Source organism: Euleptes europaea, chromosome 8, assembly GCF_029931775.1.
Source record: "Euleptes europaea isolate rEulEur1 chromosome 8, rEulEur1.hap1, whole genome shotgun sequence".
NCBI lineage: Eukaryota > Metazoa > Chordata > Lepidosauria > Squamata > Sphaerodactylidae > Euleptes > Euleptes europaea.
Window position 1 is genome coordinate 47,169,859 of NC_079319.1, and position 20,617 is coordinate 47,190,475.

Below are 20,617 nucleotides of genomic sequence, written 5' to 3' on the forward strand. Positions count from 1 at the left end.
CTACTATTAACTTAGGCAGTAATAAATTCTACATGGTTTCATTATGCTATTTCACAATAGAAAAGTTTTAGTTTCAACATACCAAAGACATAACTCAGCAACTTGCAATACATCTTATAACATGGATTCTCTAATAAAAAGTACTGAATTTATGTTGCAGATGTACTTAAAAAAAAAACACAGAGTAGGAGGTCAATGGGATTCTAGTCATCTACAGCTAAAGAAATGCTGTGAACTCTCCATGTCATACCAAAGTATGGCTACTACAAAATATGACATTTGATCCAGTATACTTTCATTGTCTGTGAGAAACTTGTAAACCAAAAAATAAAGAAAAGATCTGGGGGAGCTTTGCCACAATTTTTCTACTATTAAGTAAATATATATTCAACAGTCTATGCTACTGCCTGCCTGTCATTTCATTCTGGGGATTTAAAATAATGTAAACATTGTAAAAATGGTAGAATTTTTTTTTTAAAAAGTGTTCCTGGCAGTTGCTTCTCTTTCTTAAATTGACTTTGGATTTAGTCTGTCAGACAACAATCCTATGTTTTGAAAATTCAATGAGGTGTGTTTAACAGGCTTCTTACTTAGTATAACTAATAGTGGTCACAAATATAAATAATGGTATTGAGCCTTCTTAAAGACTAACAACATTTTACTCCAGTATAAGCTTTCATGAACTAAAGCCCACTTCTTTGGATAGAGTGACACCCCTAAATGAATTTGAATTCCTATTGAATCATAACACCAAATCTTAGTAAAACCTAGGACTTTCCACCGTGCCACTTCACTACAAAGTTCAAAAGTGTACAATCAACCCCAGTAGGTTCAAAAAGAGAAGATGAGGTAATTACCAAGGTGGCGATTCCTCCAATGTTTAAATCAAGAGCAGCAGACTTTAAACTTGGAACATTTGGAAATGATTAAAAACAATGCACTTGTGCCTGATAACGTTAAGCTTAAGTCGACTTGTGCCACTAGGCACCTGATCATTTGATTGTTGCACACTGGCTCAGATTGCTGACATTCAGGGCATGAGCTGATTGAAAGATAAATGAGGATAAGCAAACATATATCAAGCTGCCTTAATATTGCATAGAGCTACCGTATATAGCTATTGCACAGAACTATTGCATACAGTCTACTACTGTCTATTCTGACTGGTGGGTCTCAAGCAGAATTTCTTCCCAGCTGTGCTATTTCAGATCCTTTTAACTGGAAATGCTAGTGACTGAATTTGGGACCTTCTGCATGCAACATAATGTGCTGTTAACAAGCTATGCCCTTGGAAAAGCAGTTTGATGATGACAACTTGTAGCAACTAGGGCTGCAATGACACATCGTTGGATATTGTGCTTTTGTTGTTTTATAGAAATAATTTGCCTCCTGAATTGTCTTGTCTGTACAGGAAAATCCAGTTGTGAATGATTGCTGTTATGCAACAGTAGTGCAGCATACAACAGTGTATGGATGCAGCACACATGTAATGGAAGCTCATACACAGAGGCTGACTAAACACACCTCAAGGTGTTGGAGTTTAGAGAGAAAGTAATTAGATAACTTTATGAATAAACTGCAGATAAGTGCAAATACCCTTCCCATGAGAAACAAAAGATATAGACAGTCACAAACTAGAGATCCACCAGTTTTGTAAAAAAGCAGTGTGCTGGGTGAAAGAGGCAGAGGAGGAAGCTGCAGTATCACAAGTACAGAAAATGTCCCCTTGTGTATTTTGGATTGCAGCCAACATCTTAAATAATTTTACATTACACTGTGGCAACTGAATGATTTATAACATTAGACATAAAAATTAACTCTGGATATTAGCTAGGCATAAAAGCACTTAAGAGGTTGCTGCTCCATTTTTTGTTTCTAATGGAAGGTTGACTGCTTCTTGAAAAGAGTTAGGGATAGAAAATGTATCTTAGTTACTCATATTGATTTGCAGTCATGTAGTAGATCAAGCGCTGTCAGAAACCCTGTCACTTGCATATTGCATAAGGGAACATGCTATGGCACAACAGAAAGAAGCAACTTCAGTTAAAAAGTAATTTTTTTAACTTCAGTTAAAAAATAGCTTATCCTACACTCTTTCCTAAAATAAGATTTCAAACGCTCTGCTTTACCACTAGAGGCTCCCAGACAGATTATACCCACTGACATTTCTACTGACATTTCCACTTGGAAAAGTTTTGTACTCTGTGGGTAGGGGAAGTTATAAGATTCTACCTGAAGGAAGATGGCCTACTGGCATGGAATGGACTTCACCAATCAACGTTGTGGAAGAATGTGATGGCAGAAACGTGGTAGATTCGCCAGGATGACTTTAAACTGACACCGCAAAGGGAAGGAGATAGCCAGCACAGGAATTTCAATGAAGGAGAGAAAACAGCAGAGGCCCACCTGGGAAGGTCAGGGCCAACGGAGCCAAAGGTGCGGGGCTTCAGATGCCTATGTACCAATGGCCAAAGCTTGGGCAATAAGAAGGAAGAGCTTGAGCTTCTAATGCAGACAGAGAGATATCATTTAGTAGGCGTTACAGAGACTTGGTGGGATGATTCCCATGACTGGAATATAGTAGTGGATGGATATGAGTTGTTCAAGAAAAACCAAAAGGGTGAAAGAGGAGGCAGAGTGGTGCTGTATTTGAGGAGAGGGTTTGCTTGTCAGGACATACTGGAGGAGGTGGGTGATGGCCCAGTGGAAGGTATCTGGGTGAGGATAAGGGAAGGAAGGACAAACAGTACTGAGGTGGAGTCTGCTACAGACCACCTGACCAGGGTGAGGAGGTGCGTGCTGCCCTCCTTGAACAGCATGACAGTATATTCAAGCAACATGACCTTGTAGTTATGGGTGACTTCAACTTCCCTGATGTGTGCTGGGAGGCAAACTCTGCTAAGCATCCAGAGTCATGCAACCTCCTGACCTGCATGGCCAACAACTTCTTTTTTTAAACGGTGTAGGAAGCCACGAGGGGCTTGCCCATACTCAAATTAATATTAACCAACAGGCAAGAATTGATAGATGGGGTAAAGGTGGTGGGGACCTTAGGGAGAAGTGACCATGTCCTCCTAGAATTCCTTTTGCTGTGGTAGACCAAGGAAGTTCATAGCCAGATGTGCATGTTAGATTTTAGAAGGGCAGACTTTAATGGATTCAGAAGCATGATGAGAGTCATTCCATGGGTGAGAGAATGCTGGAAGGGAAAGGAACAAGTGAAGGGTGGGCTCTCCTAAAACAAGAGCTCTTGCAAGCTCAAGCCATCACTGTTCCAACAAGACAGAAATACATCAGGGGAATCAAGAAGCCAATGTGGATGAACAGAGAACTCCATAATGAGCTAAGGCAGAATAAGGAAATGTTCAAGTAATGGAGGGAAGGACACACCTATAAGAACAGTATCTGAGGGTTGCTAGGCACTGTAGGTCAGCCATCAGAGAGGCCAAAGCTCAGAGTGAGCTGAGGCTGGCCAGGCAGGCTTGCTACAAGAAAAGCTTTTTCAGATATATGAGGAGCAAACACAAGGTAAAAGAGGCAATAGGCCCACTGTTGGGTGAAAATGGAGCTGCTCTGACAGGAGATAGAGAGAAAGCAGAAAGGCTCAATGCCTATTTTGACTCAGATTTTTCCCTGATGAAGAGAACAGGCTCATCTAGAAATGGTAGTAGGCAAGGCACAGCAACTGGGCTGCTGGTTGACATGGACAGAGAAGTTGTTGAGAAACACCTGATTACATTGGATGAGTACAAATCCCCCAGGCCAGATGGTGTGCACCCAAGAATGCTCAAAGAACTTTCTAGAGAGCTTGCAGAGCCTTTGTTTATCATCTTTAAGACCTCCTGGAGGATGGGAGAAGTGCCACAAGTCTGGAAGGGGGTGAATGTTATCCCAATCTTCAAAAAAGGGAGGAGGGATGACCCAGGAAACTACAGCTCAGTCAGTCTGATCTCTGTCCCAGGGAAGATGCTACAGCATATTTTAAAGGGGTCAATCTGCAAGCATCTGAAAGACAAGTTGGTGATCCAGGGAAGTCAACACTGATTTGTGTCCAACAGGTCCTGCCAGACCAACCTTGTTTCCTTCTTTGATTGAGTGATGAGCTTACTGGATCGTGGGAACACCGTTGATGTTTACCTGGATTTCAGTAAAGCTTCTGACAGGTTCCCATGATGCTCTGATGGTTAAACTGGGGGACTGTGGACTGGACTCTAGGATAGCTAGGTGAATAGGGAACTGGTTGGAGAACCACACCCCAAAATAATTGTCAATGGCATTTCATCTGATTGGAGGAAGGGGTCCAGTGGGGTACCACAGGGCTAGGTTCTGGGCCAGGTACTTTTCAATATTTTAATAAATGATCTGGATGTGGGGGTGGAGGGACTACTCATTAAATTTTCAGAGGACCCCAAATTGGGAGGAGTAGCAAACACACCAGAAAATAGAGAGAGAATTCAATGAGATCTGAACACACTGGAAAAGTGGGCAGACATGAACCAGATGCAATCCAGCAAGGATAAGTGTAAAGTTCTACATTTGGGTAACAAAAAAGAGAAGCACACATACTGGATAGTGGATACGCTTCTGGGTAGCAGTGTGTGTGAACAAGATCTTGGGGTATGGCTGGACTGTAAGCTAAATATGAACGGTCAGTGTGATGCAGTGGCAAAAAAGGCTAATGCGGTCTAGGGGTGTATTAACAGAGGCATAATACCCTAATTGCAAGACATCATAGTCCTGCTGTACACCACATTGGTCAGGCTGCACCTGGAGTACTGTGGACAGGATCGAGCGGGTGCAGAGAAGAGCAACAAGGATGATCAGTGGCCTGGAGACCAAGCCTTATGAGGAAAGGCTGAGGGACTTGGGAATGTTTGGTCTGCAGAAAGGAGGACATGATTGCTCTCTTTAAGTATTTAAAAGACTGTCACTTAGAGGAGGGAAGGGAGCTGTTCCTGTTGGCAGCAGAGGATAGGATTCACAATAATGTGTTTAAATTATGGGTGGAGGTGTACCGGCTGGATATTAAGAAAACATTTTTTTACAGTAAGAGTAGCTCAACAGTGGAATTGGCTGTCTAGGTAGGTGGTAAGCTCCCCCTCACTGACAGTCTTCAAGCAGCGGCTAGACAAGCACTTGTCAAGGATGCTTTAGGATGATCCTGCATTGAGCATGGGGTTGGAATAGATGGCCTCTATGGACCCTTCCAACTCTATGATTTTATGATGTGTTTCAATGATTTATCACCTCTCTCACCCTTCCACCTGCAGAAAACAGAACCTAGATAAAAACCCAATCACTTTGCCACTTTTATCTAAATGTTGTAATTTTAAAATAATTTGCAGAATTTTGATTATTGTTTTGATGATTTTTTATAGAATTGTTTTATCCAACTTTGTAATTCCAACATCATCTACTCTGCTTCAAGATCCTGAAGAGAAAGCAAAGGCAGAGTATAACTATTTGAAATAAATCAATTCCTTGAAATACATGTAAAAAGCATAGTACCCTAGATCAGTCAGGATAGGGAACCTCCTTAGATCCTGCTAGTGAGGGTGATGGTTCACCCAAATCAACATGCAGCAAGGCTCTATTGGCATGGGGCAGGACCTAGAGAGGAAATAATGAACGCTCAAGTGGGTTATGGTGGGTACAGAAAATTTCCCATTCAACTAGTCGTGGTATACTGTAACCTTCTCCTATAGAGCTTGTTCAGCAGCTACTTTATCTAGATGAGCCTTTCATTTCAGGGGAACACACCACACTTCCATTCATTGGGTTGAAACTAGCACATTTCCAGAATGGAGAGAGAAGTGTCATCAGGTTGTTACTTGGCATTTCATGATTCTGTAGCTTTCTAGTCATGGTAGTTCCCAAATAATACACAGCAGTAAACTAGGATAGGGTTCAGTTGTATACACCTATCCTTTTAAAAAGCTCACTGACCCCTCGCTTTAAAAAAAATACCCTAGAAAATATGCATTTTAATTATTTCTGTGGGGCATAACTTCCTAAAAGTCTGGAACAGAGCCTGAAAGAGCAGGGAATCTGAACCCAGAGGAATGTTGTGCATTTCATACAAGACAAAGAAGTAAAAAGACCTCAAAGAAGAATCACAAGACAATATCTTTATATCTAATACTGAGCATAGCCCAAGAGAGCAGATTAAAAAAAAAAAGACAATAGGGCTATGTACAGATGGGGGTACTTTTCTAAAAAGCAAGGGCAGCCTCCAGGTTTGCAGAAAACACTAACAAGTAAAAAATAAATAGGGTGATTTAAGACCCAGAGGGGTAAAGAAAAAAGAGACCTTACAACATTAAAGCATCTCAGCTGCCATTCTAAGGGTTGCAGAACAATCCCAATAAACAATGCTGTAGCATGCAGCAGTAGCTGCTGCTGTTGCTGCTGTCACCAAGGAGGAGCGGTCTGGCAGTGGGGTAGGAAAGAGAGAGAAAGGAGGTAGAGGCTGCAGTGGTTGCAGCAAGGGAGAGGAGGAGGAAGTTAGTGGTGAGAAAGGAGTTGACAGTAGGGGTGTGCATTCAGCTGAAGTGGAACCTCAAAAAACCCTGAAAACCGGGAAACCCCAACGAAAAATACCTTGGCAGCAATTGAAGCAGCCTGAAAAAGCAGATCCCAAATAATGCCAAATTTCTTCTGAGTCCTGGCTGGCTGAATCCTTGCCCCCGTCTGCTGACTCGAAGGTCCACGCGGAATTCGGAGGCGGCAGGCAGCGGGGATCTGACGTAGATTACTGCTGCTTAACACCTCCAAAGTCCACGTGGACTTCGGAGATGGCAGGTGGTGCAGAACTCTGCAGCACGTATTTTGTGCGTTCTGGTTTAATAAATCCCCAAAATTCAATTAGTCAAAAAAGCTAAATCCCTTATATTCGGCTTTTGGATATTTTTTGAAAAATTCTGGGTTTCTTAAACCCAAACCTGAAAAAAAGATGCACAGCCCTGGTTGGTAGCAGAAATAGCAACTAGGGGGGAGGGGGGAGAAGAGTTAGAAATAGAGAAAGAGGCAGCAGTTGGAGAAAGAAGAGGCAGAGGTGGTGATTAGGGAGAGAGGAAGTGGGAGCCATCAAGGGAATGGGATTTCCCTACCAACAGGAGGTATTTACAAGTCCTTCACCACTGGACACATGATGGTGCGGTGTCTGGGCCTGATGTGCTTTCCATCATCTGGCTAGTGGTGGCAATAGGTCTGGACTGCAAAATGTGCAGGATATGCTTTCTGCTCCAAGCTTCCCTCCCCCAACCACCATAGGCCACCAGATTAGGAATCTGGGCTTGGACTCTGTTTATACTGCCTCCCAAATCAGTCTTACATCCCACCAAATTGGTTCTGCCAACTTTAATATGACAAGGAGGAAAGGATTTGTGAGCTCTACTTTATTGTTTTCCTGTCCTCTAAGGTAAATGTAGAATTGCTGAAAACTTTAATCGTAACTTTTACTGCATGAAGACTAGATACAAATTGGCTAAGAAATCCCACATTATTACTCTCCAGCAGTTGCTAAATAATTTGTACAAAGCTGCCAGTCCAGCTCTGTGTGAATGTGCAACAACTAATGGCCCCTGAAGGGATATGTAACCATTCTCTAGAACAAAAGATGCATCCCACCAGCTCAGTCAAGCCTGGGTAAGAGTCAAAATACATGAGCAGATGTACCTCTAGATGCATATCTGCTTCTGCACATGGATCTCCCTTCATGGATCTAGGAAGAAATTTGTACCAATTGTAACAAATGATCAAGGGAAAATAGCTCAGTATTCTGTCAAATGAAAATTGATGGAAACAAATGAAAGAGCCATGGCTTAAAAGATTTCCCTCTTATCTTCCTTGTCAATTTCAGGTGTGCTTAAATAAACCAATTAACTAGAATACCTTCATCCATAGACCTAATTGATTTCCTGATAGTAGTCCTAATTTTAGTTTCAGGAGTTACATTGAGAAGACATGGATTTATATAATATGATTCTGTGATTACTCGATACAGTCTGTTAAGCTATTATGACCTCTGTAAGAAAATGAGTGTGGACAAACCATTAATTTACAAGTGTTTACAATTCTGGTGTTACTCAATTAGGATTCTGAAAAAAAAATTCCTCCAGTTTAGGAAACCTGACTGCATTTGAAGAAATATTATTGCTGGACACTTAAAATACAAGAGATTATTAATGTATGTAAGATATTTTAAATAACATGGCTCCACAAGTAGAATGGGATTAGCAAAACTAGGAGTCCGAGATTGAACTTGTGGAATGAGATGCCCTGGGCAATTTGATGCATCTCACTGTGAAGGAATGTGTTGTGTATGTGTCAAGTGCCATCAAGTTGCTTCTGACTTATGGTGACCCTATGAATTAATGTCCTCCAAAACATCCTATTGTTAACAGCCTTGCTCAGATCGTGCAAACTGAGGGCCGTGGCTTCCTTGACTGAGTCAATCCATCTCATGCTGGTTCTTCCTCTTCTCCTGTTGCCTTTATTGTCTTTGACTCTTGTCTTCTCATAATGTGGCCAAAATACGATAGCCTCAGTTCAGTAATTTTACCTTCCAGGGAGAGTTCAGGCTTGATTAGATCTAGAATCCAGTTATTTATAGAATCATAGAGTTGGAAGGGACCACCAGGGTCATCTAGTCCAACCCCCTGCATAATGTAGGAAATTCACAACTACCTCCCCCACACACCCCCAGTGACCCCTACTCCATGCCCAGAAGATGCCGAAGATGCCCTCCCTCTCATGATCTGTCTAAGGTCATAGAATCAGCATTGCTGACAGACTATCATCTAGCCTCTGCTTAAAAACCTCCAGGGAAGGAGCACTTACCACCTCCCAAGGAAGTCTGTCCCACTGAGGAACCGCTCTAACTGTCAGAAAATTCTTCCTACTGGCTAGACGGAAACTCTTTTGATTTAATTTCAGCCTGTTGGTTCTGGTTCGACCTTCTGGGGCAACAGAAAACAACTCAGCACCATCCTCCGTATGACAACCCTTCAAGTACTTGAAGATGGTTATCATATCCCCTCTCAGTCTTCTCTTCTTCAGGTTAAACATACCCAGCTGCTTCAACCTTTCCTCATAGGACAGGAGTGGGGAACCTTTTTCCTGCCAAGGGCCATTTGCACATTTATAACATCATTTGGGGGCCATACCAGGTGCAGATCTCCCGTGGAGGGGGGGAGGCTAGGGTTGCCAGGTCTCCGGCCACCACCTGGAGGTTGGCAACCCCAGGGGAGGCCATGCAGAGAAGGCCTGGAGGGCGCCCTCGCTCCTCCCCCCTCCCAGGCGGGAGGGCAGCCAGCAGTGGGCCTGAGCAAACGAGGCACCGGGGAGGGGGGTGCAGCCCGCAGTCGATCAGCAAGGGAGGGAGGAAGGAAAACAGAAGAGAGGGAGAGAGGGAGAAAGAAATGGAAAGAGGGGGAGAAAGAAAAGGACAGAGGGAGACAGACAAAGAGACAGAGAGGGAGAGAGAAAAGCCTTCTCCCACCCGCACACACACACACACACACACACACACCTGCCGGCCCCACGCGACCTGGCCCCAGGCTCCATGCCATCCCACCCCCAGAGTCCACAAAAGGCCCCCCAAAGCCTGATCGGCTCCTGCGCGCATGCTGTGCCGCCGGGAGCCGCGGGCCTCTTTTCCCCCCCTCCCTCTAGCTGCTCAACAGCTGACAGGCAGCAAGAGGGGCTTACAGTGTGCCCCGGCGTTCCTGCACACTGCAGCTATAGGGGCTGCCTTGGGGGAAGCGTCCCTCCCCCTCCTCTCGCCGACCAACAGCAGTCAGTCTGTGAGAGGAGGTCCAAAGGGCTCCGCAGCGCCCCTGCAAGCCGTGGCCCCAGGAACACCCTCAGGGAGGGCTGCCCTGTGCCACACCTCTGTGGCGAGTCCCCAGAGCTCCCGAGGGCCACAAAAAATGTCCTCGGGGGCTGCATATGGCCCCCGGGCCTGAGGTTCCCCATCCCTGACATAGGACTTGGTCTCAAGACCCCTCACCATCTTTGTTGCCTTCCTCTGGACACGTTCCAGCTTGTCTACATCTTTCTTAAATTGTGGTTTCCAAAACTGAACACAATACTCTAGGTGAGGTCTAACCAGAGCAGAGTAAAGCAATACTATCACTTTGCATGATCTGGACACTATAATGCAGCCCAAGATCGCATTTGCCTTTTTCGCTACCACATCACGCTGCTGACTCATGTTCAGTGTTTGGTCTACTAAGACCCCAAGATCGTTTTCACACTCACTACTGCTAAGACAAGTCTCCCCCATCCTATAATTATGCATTTGATTTTTCCTGCCTAAATGAAGAACTTTACATTTATCTCTGTTGAAATGCATTTTATTGGTTTTAACCCAATTCTCCAGCCTGTCAAGATCATCCTGTATCCTGGCTCTGTCATCTACCATATTTGCTACCCCTCCCAATTTAGTATCATCTGCAAATTTAATAAGCATCCCCTCTATTCCTTCATCCAAATCATTTATAAAAATATTGAACAACACAGGGCCCAGGACAGATCCCTGAGGCACTCCACTAGTCACTCCTCTCCAAGTGGATGAAGAACTATTAAAGAGCACTCTTTGGGTTCTATCTGTCAACCAATTACTGATCCACCTAACAGTTGTTTTTTTGGTGGTTCACGGTATCCACAAAACTCTCCTCCAATACCACATTTCAAAGGAATCCACTTTCTTCCTGTCAGCTTTCTTCATTGTCCAACTTTCACACCCATACATAGCACTGGGGACTACTATGCCATGAATTACCTTGATTTAATTTAAGAATTCATAAGTATTGCCTTTTGGATCAGACCAAAGGTCAGTTTAGTCCAGTACAGTGTCTCCAACAATGGCCAGTCAGATTGCCATGATAAACTTGGTGGAAATATTTGTGCTATATTTATTCCTTGAAACTGGTGGTGGAGTTGTACAAACACCCTTTAAATGTTACAGCAATGACATAAAAGCTGCTTTCCCCTCAGTTCATCCCTTAGAGCTTCTGTAATATTTGAAAGCCCACCACCATACAGTCAGGACTAATTGCATGAGTCCTTAGTGCAACTGAGCAGGGCAAGCTTGTTAGCTGCCACATGTGCTAGGTGAGTACATAAAAGTCGGTGCCTACACTTAATAATTCAGGTGGGTTGTAGAGCTTCCCAAAGCTTGGTCCGATAAATTCAGAGACTGCAGAGCTCCTTTACTCTCAGACCTTGGGAGCTTCCGTGAGTTGTGCTCTGTGTGCCAGCTTAGAGACTGCATAGTTCCTTGAAACTTTCAAAATCAGCCTGTGTAGGTTTTTATGCCACTATGTGTGAATTTTAACTAGTGCCCACAACTTGGATGAATGGCAGAGAAAAGCTTTGGATTTTTGTGTGACTTGTTTCAATAAAGTTCTCTCTAATAAAACAATCCTTCACATCAAAATCCTGATTATATAGTATGGACCTGAGTAACTTTTAAATCATAAATCAGCACAGCACCATATAATTACCCCCCGCCAATAAAAGCATCTCAACAGCTGCTGCTATGAGTTGGATCTAACCACCTCTCCCTTCCTGCAGCAGTCCCCTGCACTTAACAAAAGGCTGCCCCCCCCCAGAGAACCACTGGGAACACCTCTGAGTATGACAGGGGCTCTGCAGAGGAGGAGAAATGGTGAATATTGCCCCAACTGCCCATGGAAGTGCCCTTGTGCTTACAGAAATAGACCATAAAGAGCACCACAGCAAAACAGAGTTGACAATCTGTGCACACATTTTCACTGTAAATGTCTCTAATTCCCCCCTCCCTTTTTTTTAACAGTTTCCTTCTGTACTATTACCCAATTTAACATCTTCTGGCAATGAATTCTGTAAGTTAGCTATGCACAATCTTCTTTTAAAAGCCCTTGTGTCAGTGACTCACAACATTATGAATCAAGTTAGACTGTAGAACAGAATCATAATTAGTAAAGAATTATTATAGAATTATTGTACATTTTAACATACCTGTCTATCCACTTCTGGAAGCAGAAGCAGGAGGTATTGTTGGAAATGCTGAGGTAAGGAAAGAAAGGTGTGTTTGTTTATTAAAGCCCTCAGGTTAGTGTTCACAAGAATAGATCCTGGTGTTTCTATGTCAATATCCTCGGCTTTGGTCCATTTCAAATGTCCTGGATTAAACAAATCAAACAAATTCAACTTCACCACAAACACCAGAGCAACTCTTCTTCCCAACCCGCATAGCATAGTACGCTTCGATACAATGGGAAAGAACAGTCTTTTCCAAAAATGTTCCTCAATATATCTAATTTCTCCTTGCATATTTGACAACCTCAATCTTCCTACCATTGCTATAGAAGTAATATGGTTGGTTTTCATTCAAACAAGAAACAGCTAAGTACAATGAGTATGTCTGTTTCAACTCTTACATTATCATGAGGCTATTATTTTTTAAACATCAGCTGCCAAACAAATTTTAGTGGAAATAAAATAAATTATGGTTACACTGAACTGCATTTTTCTAATTGCATTCAAGCAATTAGTGCATTATATAATGCAAACATGTTTCTAGTTTGGCCTTAAGGAATCAAACCCATAACAAATTCTAATTGTCAACTTATTAATTCCTTTAAAAAAAAAAAACAGCGTTGTCTGCATTCATTGTTGACCAAGCAATATGTATTTTAGACAACTCCCTCATTCATCTTACCTACATTGCCTGTACTGAAAATACCTATGAAATGATATAGCTACATTGATATAGCTACATTGGGCTGATTTGATATGGGCTGAAGCAGTACAAATTTCCATCCTCTCATTTCACGTATTATAGCAAAGATGAAAATATGTCATATATGCGTGTGTGAGTGTAAAGTACCGTCAAGTCGCAGCCGACTTATGGCAACCCCTGTTTGGGGTTTTCATGGCAAGAGACGAACAGAGGTGGTTTGCCAGTGCCTTCCTCTGCACAGCATCCCTGGACTTCCTTGGTGGTCTCCCATCCAAATACTAACCAGGGCTGACCCTGCTTAGCTTCTGAGATCTGACGAGATCAGGCTAGCCTGGCCTCTGCCATTTTTTTCAGTCTTATTTGAATCACTGTTTCTTGCATATTCCTCAGGTTCAAAAACTGATCTTTGCTGACATGATTCCTGTTTATGTAACTCTAATGGTGAGGAGCTTCAAGGAAAAAAAGATCTTTACTAGGGCAATCTCATACAAGCTGATTTCTATCCTCAAAATACATTTTGAGTGCAATCCTGAAGGGCCCCCCCGAATTGGCATAGGAGTCGGTGTGACACCACACTGCCGTAAGTGCCCATTTATCCTGGGATAAGGAGCACTTATGCTGGTACAGGGGGCATTCATGCCAGCGCCAGTAAGCCACACTGCTATGTGGGGCTCCGCCACTGGTGCAGCCACATCAGGAGTGAAACCCTGGAAGTGGGAGCTCACGCTAGCATGGGGGGGGGGCGTTCCAGGGGGCAGAGCTTCCTTTAGGCAGCATCCTAATCCCTTTTGCCCCAGGAATGCCCCCTCGAGTTGCAGCACTGCTACGCCACCTTTTTTGGTGGCGTAGCCTCACTGTTTTCTGTGGGGGCATTATCCCCATTTTACATTTTAAATTGTTTCATTTTTTCCTCTGTGGAGGCACCGCGGCTGTGCCGCTCCTGGTCACCGTACATCCACCCCCTCTCCAGGAATGGGCTGCCCGTAAAGTAAGCAAATTTGCAAACGTTTATCAATGATGGCTTATTTTGCCATAATCTGTTTTGGTTCTGTCACTGAGAGAGGGAATGAGCGTGCATGGCATGAAGACAGACCCTCAGCCACTAAAAATCCAATTTAGAACTCTCTCAGGGCTCTAAGGTTTCACCAAGTCTTAACCACACACTTTCGAGCCTGCCATTATGGCTAATAAATTTGCTTCTTTCTAAAGGAAAGCTAAAATTCTCTATAAGCTGGACCCCGCACTTGTGCTGAAAACATATATCTCTTCCAAAAGTGCACTAATTCTACAACAAGTATCAGAAGAAACCAATTTTTTTTCCTATTTAAAAAGCAGGTTCATTGCTTCCACATATGCACACAACTCTCACAAGGAATTGGCTTTGAACAAAAATTCTTCTGTGCATCCTTAATACTAGCCCTGTTGTTCCAGAATAACTTCTCAAGCATACAAGAGGGTGTTCTTTCACTAAAGGTGCACTAGAAGCCCACTTACAATGAGACACTGGCTTGGGGATTAAGGACCATGCCATAGACTTACTGCATGCACATGGAGGCTTGTGTGGGCATGCATTGTTTACAGTATAATTTCCTTGGAGAACCTTTCAAAGCAGCATTCTATGAGTCACAAGGAATTGGTATCAGAATGGAAAATGGAAGCAAAACCGTGGTGAGTATGGAAGTTTGCCAGGGCACATGGGCCTCTTTGGATTCAAGCTTTAAGCAATGCATACTACCACCATATGAAGCAGAATAGTATTAAGTAACTTGTAGCACACAGACATACATCCCATTATTTCTTGATCTGTCAGGAGAGAGTTATGTTTAATATAGCACAACTATGGAAGATTCTGTCAAACAGCATAGGATGCTGCCAGTAAGAAAAAAAAATTAATCAGACAATTCCTTAGTGACATTAGTTAGAGGAAAGATATTCAGAATACTACAAACAGCATTCATAATGAAGATAGATCTCCGAAGTCAATTATTCTAGATTTTTTTAATGCATCTGAATATTTCTAAAAACCAGCTTAACAAAATATATACAGTTTTTCTGATTAGATTTTACCAAGCTGCTGGAAAGTCAACCAGTTGATTTTGTTAAAAGAATACCATGTGACATTTATAGCCTTCTCAATCTGAAAACGTTCAAAGATTTTGATGAAAGAAAAATTAGTATTTTATAGACAGGGAAATTAGCGAATTCATGCAAGCACACATAAACAATACTTATAGATATTGTAAAGAATATCTAGCCCATAAAAGCTTCTTTTGTATATTTCCCATTTTTCATAAGGAAGAACCTTGTGGTTTCTCAAATATAATTTCTTGTTACCTTTTGAAACAGCTGTTAATATGATAAAAAAACCTCCACCACATCTTCTGAAAAATCTTCATTAGAAGGTTTTTAAGTGATAAATACAAGTTTTGATAAAAATTAAATTCATATTACTATTAGGACTGCAAACAAGTAAACAATCCAAAATGGAAAAATGGAAAGATGTGGTACAATTGAATATCTTTATTTTAAAAGATTGTTTTTATTTAGAGACCTCCCTGAGACATCCAGTTCAAAACAAGATTACTTCAGCTAAACAGTAAATCAGCCATTTCCCAAATATTGATTAAGGGTTATAAAGACCTTTGTTGCAGAATGATGATCCAATGTTATCAGGATGAACATATGGCACTTTAATGAATTATAGTTTAAGAATATTTGACCCCAGGTTTAATTACCTAGCAAAACATCTGTATCTTAGGAAAAAGCAGGATGTCTTTAGTGTATAATTAAGAACTGACTTGCAAAAAAAGAAGATATCAGTGCCAGAAACTGAGTTTTTTTTAAAAAAGAAGATAAATAATATGGAGAGCTTGTTGTTAACTTCCCTAAGATGGAATACTCCGTTAATGGATCACTATTGAAGTAAAAAGGGTACAGTGGACTGTTGAATATAATCATTTACTCTGAGATTAAGAAACTAGCCTGATCTTGCCAGATCTCAGAAGCTGAGCAGGGTTGACCCTGGCAAATATTTGGATGGGAGACATCCGAGGAAAACCAGGATTGTGATGCAGAGGCAGGCAATGGCAAACAACCTCTGGATGTCTCTTGCCTTGAATACCCCACCAGGGGTCGCCATAAGTCAGATGTGACTTGACGGCAAAAAAATATGGTTATCACATTTCAAAAGAGTACATACCGAACTTCTTTTTGCAACAAATTAAAATAAATTAATAGGTCCAGAATGTGGACAGAAATGCATTACTTCTTAAGAGAGCAGAGAAACATTTTCCACCACAGAGCAGAAAATCTTGCTTTTCCAATGGTTTACTGAGACATGTTGTCTTCAAGGAAAAGTATTTGCATCTAAATAAGCAAAAAGAGCAGGGGGGAAATCCAACATGGTGTTTAGAACAACCAGCACAGAATAATGTATTGTTTTAGAAACTAGTGTTAAAAGTGGAGCCGCATGTCTTTATATGGAATAAAAAGGGAAACCAACATAAGGAAACAGATGCAGTACACCAAAAGATATATGTAACAATGTTATTCTGTTTAGGGATAACATAACAGGAGGTAAAAAATATCCCCCTGTTAAAAGAAGATGAAGGAAGAAACAGCTGGCTGCAAAATGGCCAATTTAGGACAGATTGAGTCTATCAGAAAGAAAAGGTCAACTGCAGAAAGGCATGCTGGGGGAAAGGTCCCAATAAGAGGGCACTCCTGCAGAGTTCAGAGGGATGAGGAAACAGCCAAGAAAGGCAAGCCTGCGCTAGAAATATCCAAACATCAGAGAGACAACATCAAACTTTCTACAGTGAGTGTACAGTACATATATTTTCTATAACCTAGAGTAATGAAGTGACAAATAAGACATTTTAGAGACCTACTCACCTAAACCAGATTTTTTTAATCTCTTTAAGTGCTGGCTCATTTGTTTTCCAGTTGGAGATTTTTGCCCATGTTTCATTTCTTTATCAGAACTGTCTGCTTCACCATTTTTAGATTCAGACCCTTTAAAAAACAAACATTATACTGAAGTGCTTCCCCACTTGGGAAAAACAAAACAAAGCTAGTATTTAAGGGGGGGGGGACTGAGAATGACATCTTCATCTGCTACTCTATTTAAAGGTAATGTTTTCTGCTTGACAATTTGATTCCCTGTCACTAGAAGCAATGAAGCAAAAGCTCATAAATCCATTAAGTGGCAAGAACAAGTTTCTTGAATGTAGCAGTCAATAAAGATGTTTGCTAATCCAATATAAATAATCCTCTTCCCTGGTAGCTGAGGGACACCTTTAAAAATAATAATGCTGCCATTAGAAGGGGGACAAAGAAGTAAACGGAAGAAGGAAAAATCCGCCCTTTGTAAAGTTAATTTTCTCCCATGTCGGGGAAAAAATCTACAATAAAAACTGACACATATCTCTGTATGATCCATTCACAATGAAGCATGTAACAGCCAAAACTAAAGGTCAGGGTTGCACTGTGATGATTAGAAGGGTGCCAGAACACAAATTCTTACAAAAAGAAAACTAGCATTGCAAGACCGAACTAAGAGAGAGTAATTCATACTCTCAAAGGTGCAGCGATGATCATTTATTTTGCCCCTTGATGGGACCACATGCCAGTATGGAGATCTTCCATTAAGAATTAGCATCCAAAAATATTTTTTGTTATTTTAAAACATCTATTTATATTTTATTACATTGTTTCCCTTCCTTTTAATATAACATTCCTCCTCCATTGAATTAGTGGAATTGGTACAGAAATATAACAAAAATCTACCAGATGGGTATATAAATCATAATCTTTACCCGTCCTACATTTTGCATTATAGCTCTTGCCCAGAGGGAGGGCTCTGTGACTAGAAATTGGTGTCGCAGACAGACCTTTAGCTATTTACCTGAAGGTGAATCCGACTGCTCATCAGACACCTTTAATGGTGTCAAAACAACACGAGGAACAGTCTTGTTTACCATCATTGAGACTCCATTTCTTCTTTTCTGCTGCTGTCTCAAAGCCTACAAAGAACAACAAAACAGAAAAAATGTAACATAAAATGCTGCTTACAAGTGAATTACATGAAACACTCCCTTCTCATTCAATTGAACCTCTTAAGATAACATTATTTATCTAGCTGCAAGTTTGCCAGGCTTCATACTTCCTCTATTTTATGCTATATTCTTAAACATTATATTTATATGAAAAACAGGCTTTTGGCTTTAAAGATAAGGAAGAAGCACCTTTAAATCATTTTCCAGAACAATTTCGACAACAAAGAAGCATACATAACTGTTTTTCTGTACCTTAGCAGCAGAAACATGAGAACCCATAGAATTTGAGACTAAGACTTCCAAGAAAAACAAAATAAAATGTTTCAAACCCAGACTAAAAATGTGTGTCTGTACATCTCTTGCAGGTGCATCTTCTCCCGTATACAGCTCAGTCAATCAAGTTAACACAGTGTCATCAGTATGTACAGCATGTAAGGGCTACAGTATTGATGCACTCACTCAGCCGTGAGTAGTGCTGCACAAAATCACTGCACATGGCAGGAATCATTTATTTCTGCGAAGGGAATCAGTCCTAATCTTGGGAAACCTCGCAGCACTTGGCTTCTGTCTGCTTGACTTTGGGCATTAACCTTCAGAACACGAACATGATGGTGTTCTGGCAAATCTGGGGGAAAATGATACAAGAATATATAACTGCGAGGGGTGAGTGTGTATGTGTGTGTGTGTGTGTTTTATAACCAGATCAGCTACGGGGATGATAAAGAAATACAAAATGTGAACTGAAACTGTGAATAGTTGCCAGGATATTTTTATACAGTAAGCGAGCCCAGACTGGAAGGTCAGGAAATGTATTAATGCGAAAATATGCCCGTTACAGAATTTACAAGTGTAGATATTCAAGCTGAACAAGTCACAACAAATCAGACCGCTGCTGATCATCTGGTACCTGCTTGTAATCTTCATTTTACACTCTCATCATCTTTGATGAGTGTGGGTTTAAGAAAAAAAATTACATTCCACCAATGGAGCTCATGCCTGGTACGAATTAGTATCCTTTGTCTGCTTACAAGCACTAATGACTAATGATTTGTGAGGTTAATTTTGTAATTGCGATACAGCTGTAGCCTATTTAGTTGACAATGCTTTGCGCATAACACTTCAAAAGCCAAAAGAATTAGGAACAATTACTTCTCATTCCTTTGAATAATACTTTACAACACAAATTCAGCCACAATAAAACAGTTAGATATTTAAATGCAGTCTTATCAGGTGCACAATATTTGAGACTGTCCCTGATTAAATATTTTAACTGATGGCTTTTTAACAGCAATTTACAAGTATCTGAATTTTGTCATTACTTCTATATAGAGGGCTTTTTTGAGTATACTGAAATAACGGAATAGTTTCTCTTAAACACTAAGCAACTTTGTCATTCAATAAATAAATTTACCACCTATCACTGCAAAGTAAGGCTTATTTTATTTTATTTTTCTTCATCAGTTTGGAAGCCTGGAATATATTACATTTCCTTTACAATGACATATCAGAGTTAAAATGGCTTCAGATATCAGTGTTCAAATCCCCACAGTATTGTGGCAGATCCAGATTTAAAAGACATACTGACATTGATTTCAGTTGAGCACTGTCAGCTTCAGTTGCCTGTGGTTATTATTGCTAGGAGGAGAAGCATAGTGGTTTCACCCTGAAATGCAAAATATCTGCTAGCCTGAGATACAAACTGGGAAAAAATCTTTAAGTTTCTTTTTCATTCAGTCTGGCAGAAGGAAAGGGAGAAGACACATCTATTCTGTCCCTCTTCAGTTTCAGCTTCTTCGATTAATCAGGGAGCCAACTTCATCTCCAGTTGAACCTTAAGTGGATTAATTGAGCTAAGCCTTAGATCAAAGCCTTAACAAACACCAATTCACATTATCTGGAACTCAAACATGAGATATATTTCGCATTTGCCCCATAGGGGTTAATAGAAATGTAGCATTTAATCAAACAAACAAACAATCAGTGGTGACAACCTGTTTCACAGGTTTCATACATTAAATTCTTCATAATATTTACTTTAGTACATAAAAATGCATCATGAAGTGATAATTCACCTTATATGTTGACAGGTAGCAAATAAGGAGGTTAACTAAGCTCCCGCTGGGATGCTATATATAGTTGATGCTGTGCGCTAGGCTAGGAAGGTCATAAGTTGCACAGGGTCTGACTAGATTGAATGCCAAAGAAAAAGAGGCAAGGTCCTATTATGGCAACCTAAGTGGATAAACCCCAAATGTATATGGCAGGAATCAATAGACATATTTCACAATGAAGGAAAAAATACAGTGAAGTCCCTCAAGAATGCAAGTGGTGCTATTTACCTTATTCATTACCAGCTCCTTATGCTATTACCGGTAAGGAATTATACACAAAAATAAAACCAGTTTTCCTCCCACCCACCACAGGTCCTTATATTACCAACTCAAATCAGGAAACAAACTATACCAACCCAGACACAAAGGAGTGACAAAGAGAACTTTCCAATCCACCTTCAGCAATACAAAATGCAATCCTGTCATCTGTATTTGAGAAATAGGTACTTCAGCTTAATGTGATTTTTATATAAGACATCACATACATATCAAATAAATATTTATATATACTTTAACTCAACACATAAATGATATAATAAGAACATTTAAATCTCTATCAATGGCACATTTAATTGTAGGGTTGGATCCAGCCGGCTTCTTCACTCAGTTCCAACTTAACGCCCAATCACACATGCGTTTTGCCCATGAAGGTCCCATGATCCCCAGCATAATATTTTTGGTAATCAAAGGGGACCCTTTCCTTCTTTTTAACTAGCAGA

General features: G+C 41.0%; 1 protein-coding gene across 4 annotated transcripts in view; it reads right to left on the reverse strand.

Annotated features, from left to right (window-relative positions):
- Positions 1-20,617, reverse strand: part of ASXL3 (ASXL transcriptional regulator 3) — a 134,575-nt gene that overhangs the window by 13,536 nt on the left and 100,422 nt on the right. For 3 of the 4 annotated variants that reach the window (XM_056854671.1, XM_056854672.1, XM_056854673.1), the window contains 3 exons: positions 17,637-17,754; positions 16,625-16,744; positions 12,007-12,170 (listed from right to left, as the gene is read on the reverse strand). In XM_056854671.1, coding sequence (XP_056710649.1) covers positions 12,007-12,170; positions 16,625-16,744; positions 17,637-17,754 — 402 coding nt within the window. Of the gene's footprint in view, positions 1-12,006; positions 12,171-16,624; positions 16,745-17,636; positions 17,755-20,617 lie in introns of those variants that run through there. The other variant, XM_056854674.1, reaches the window with a different exon arrangement.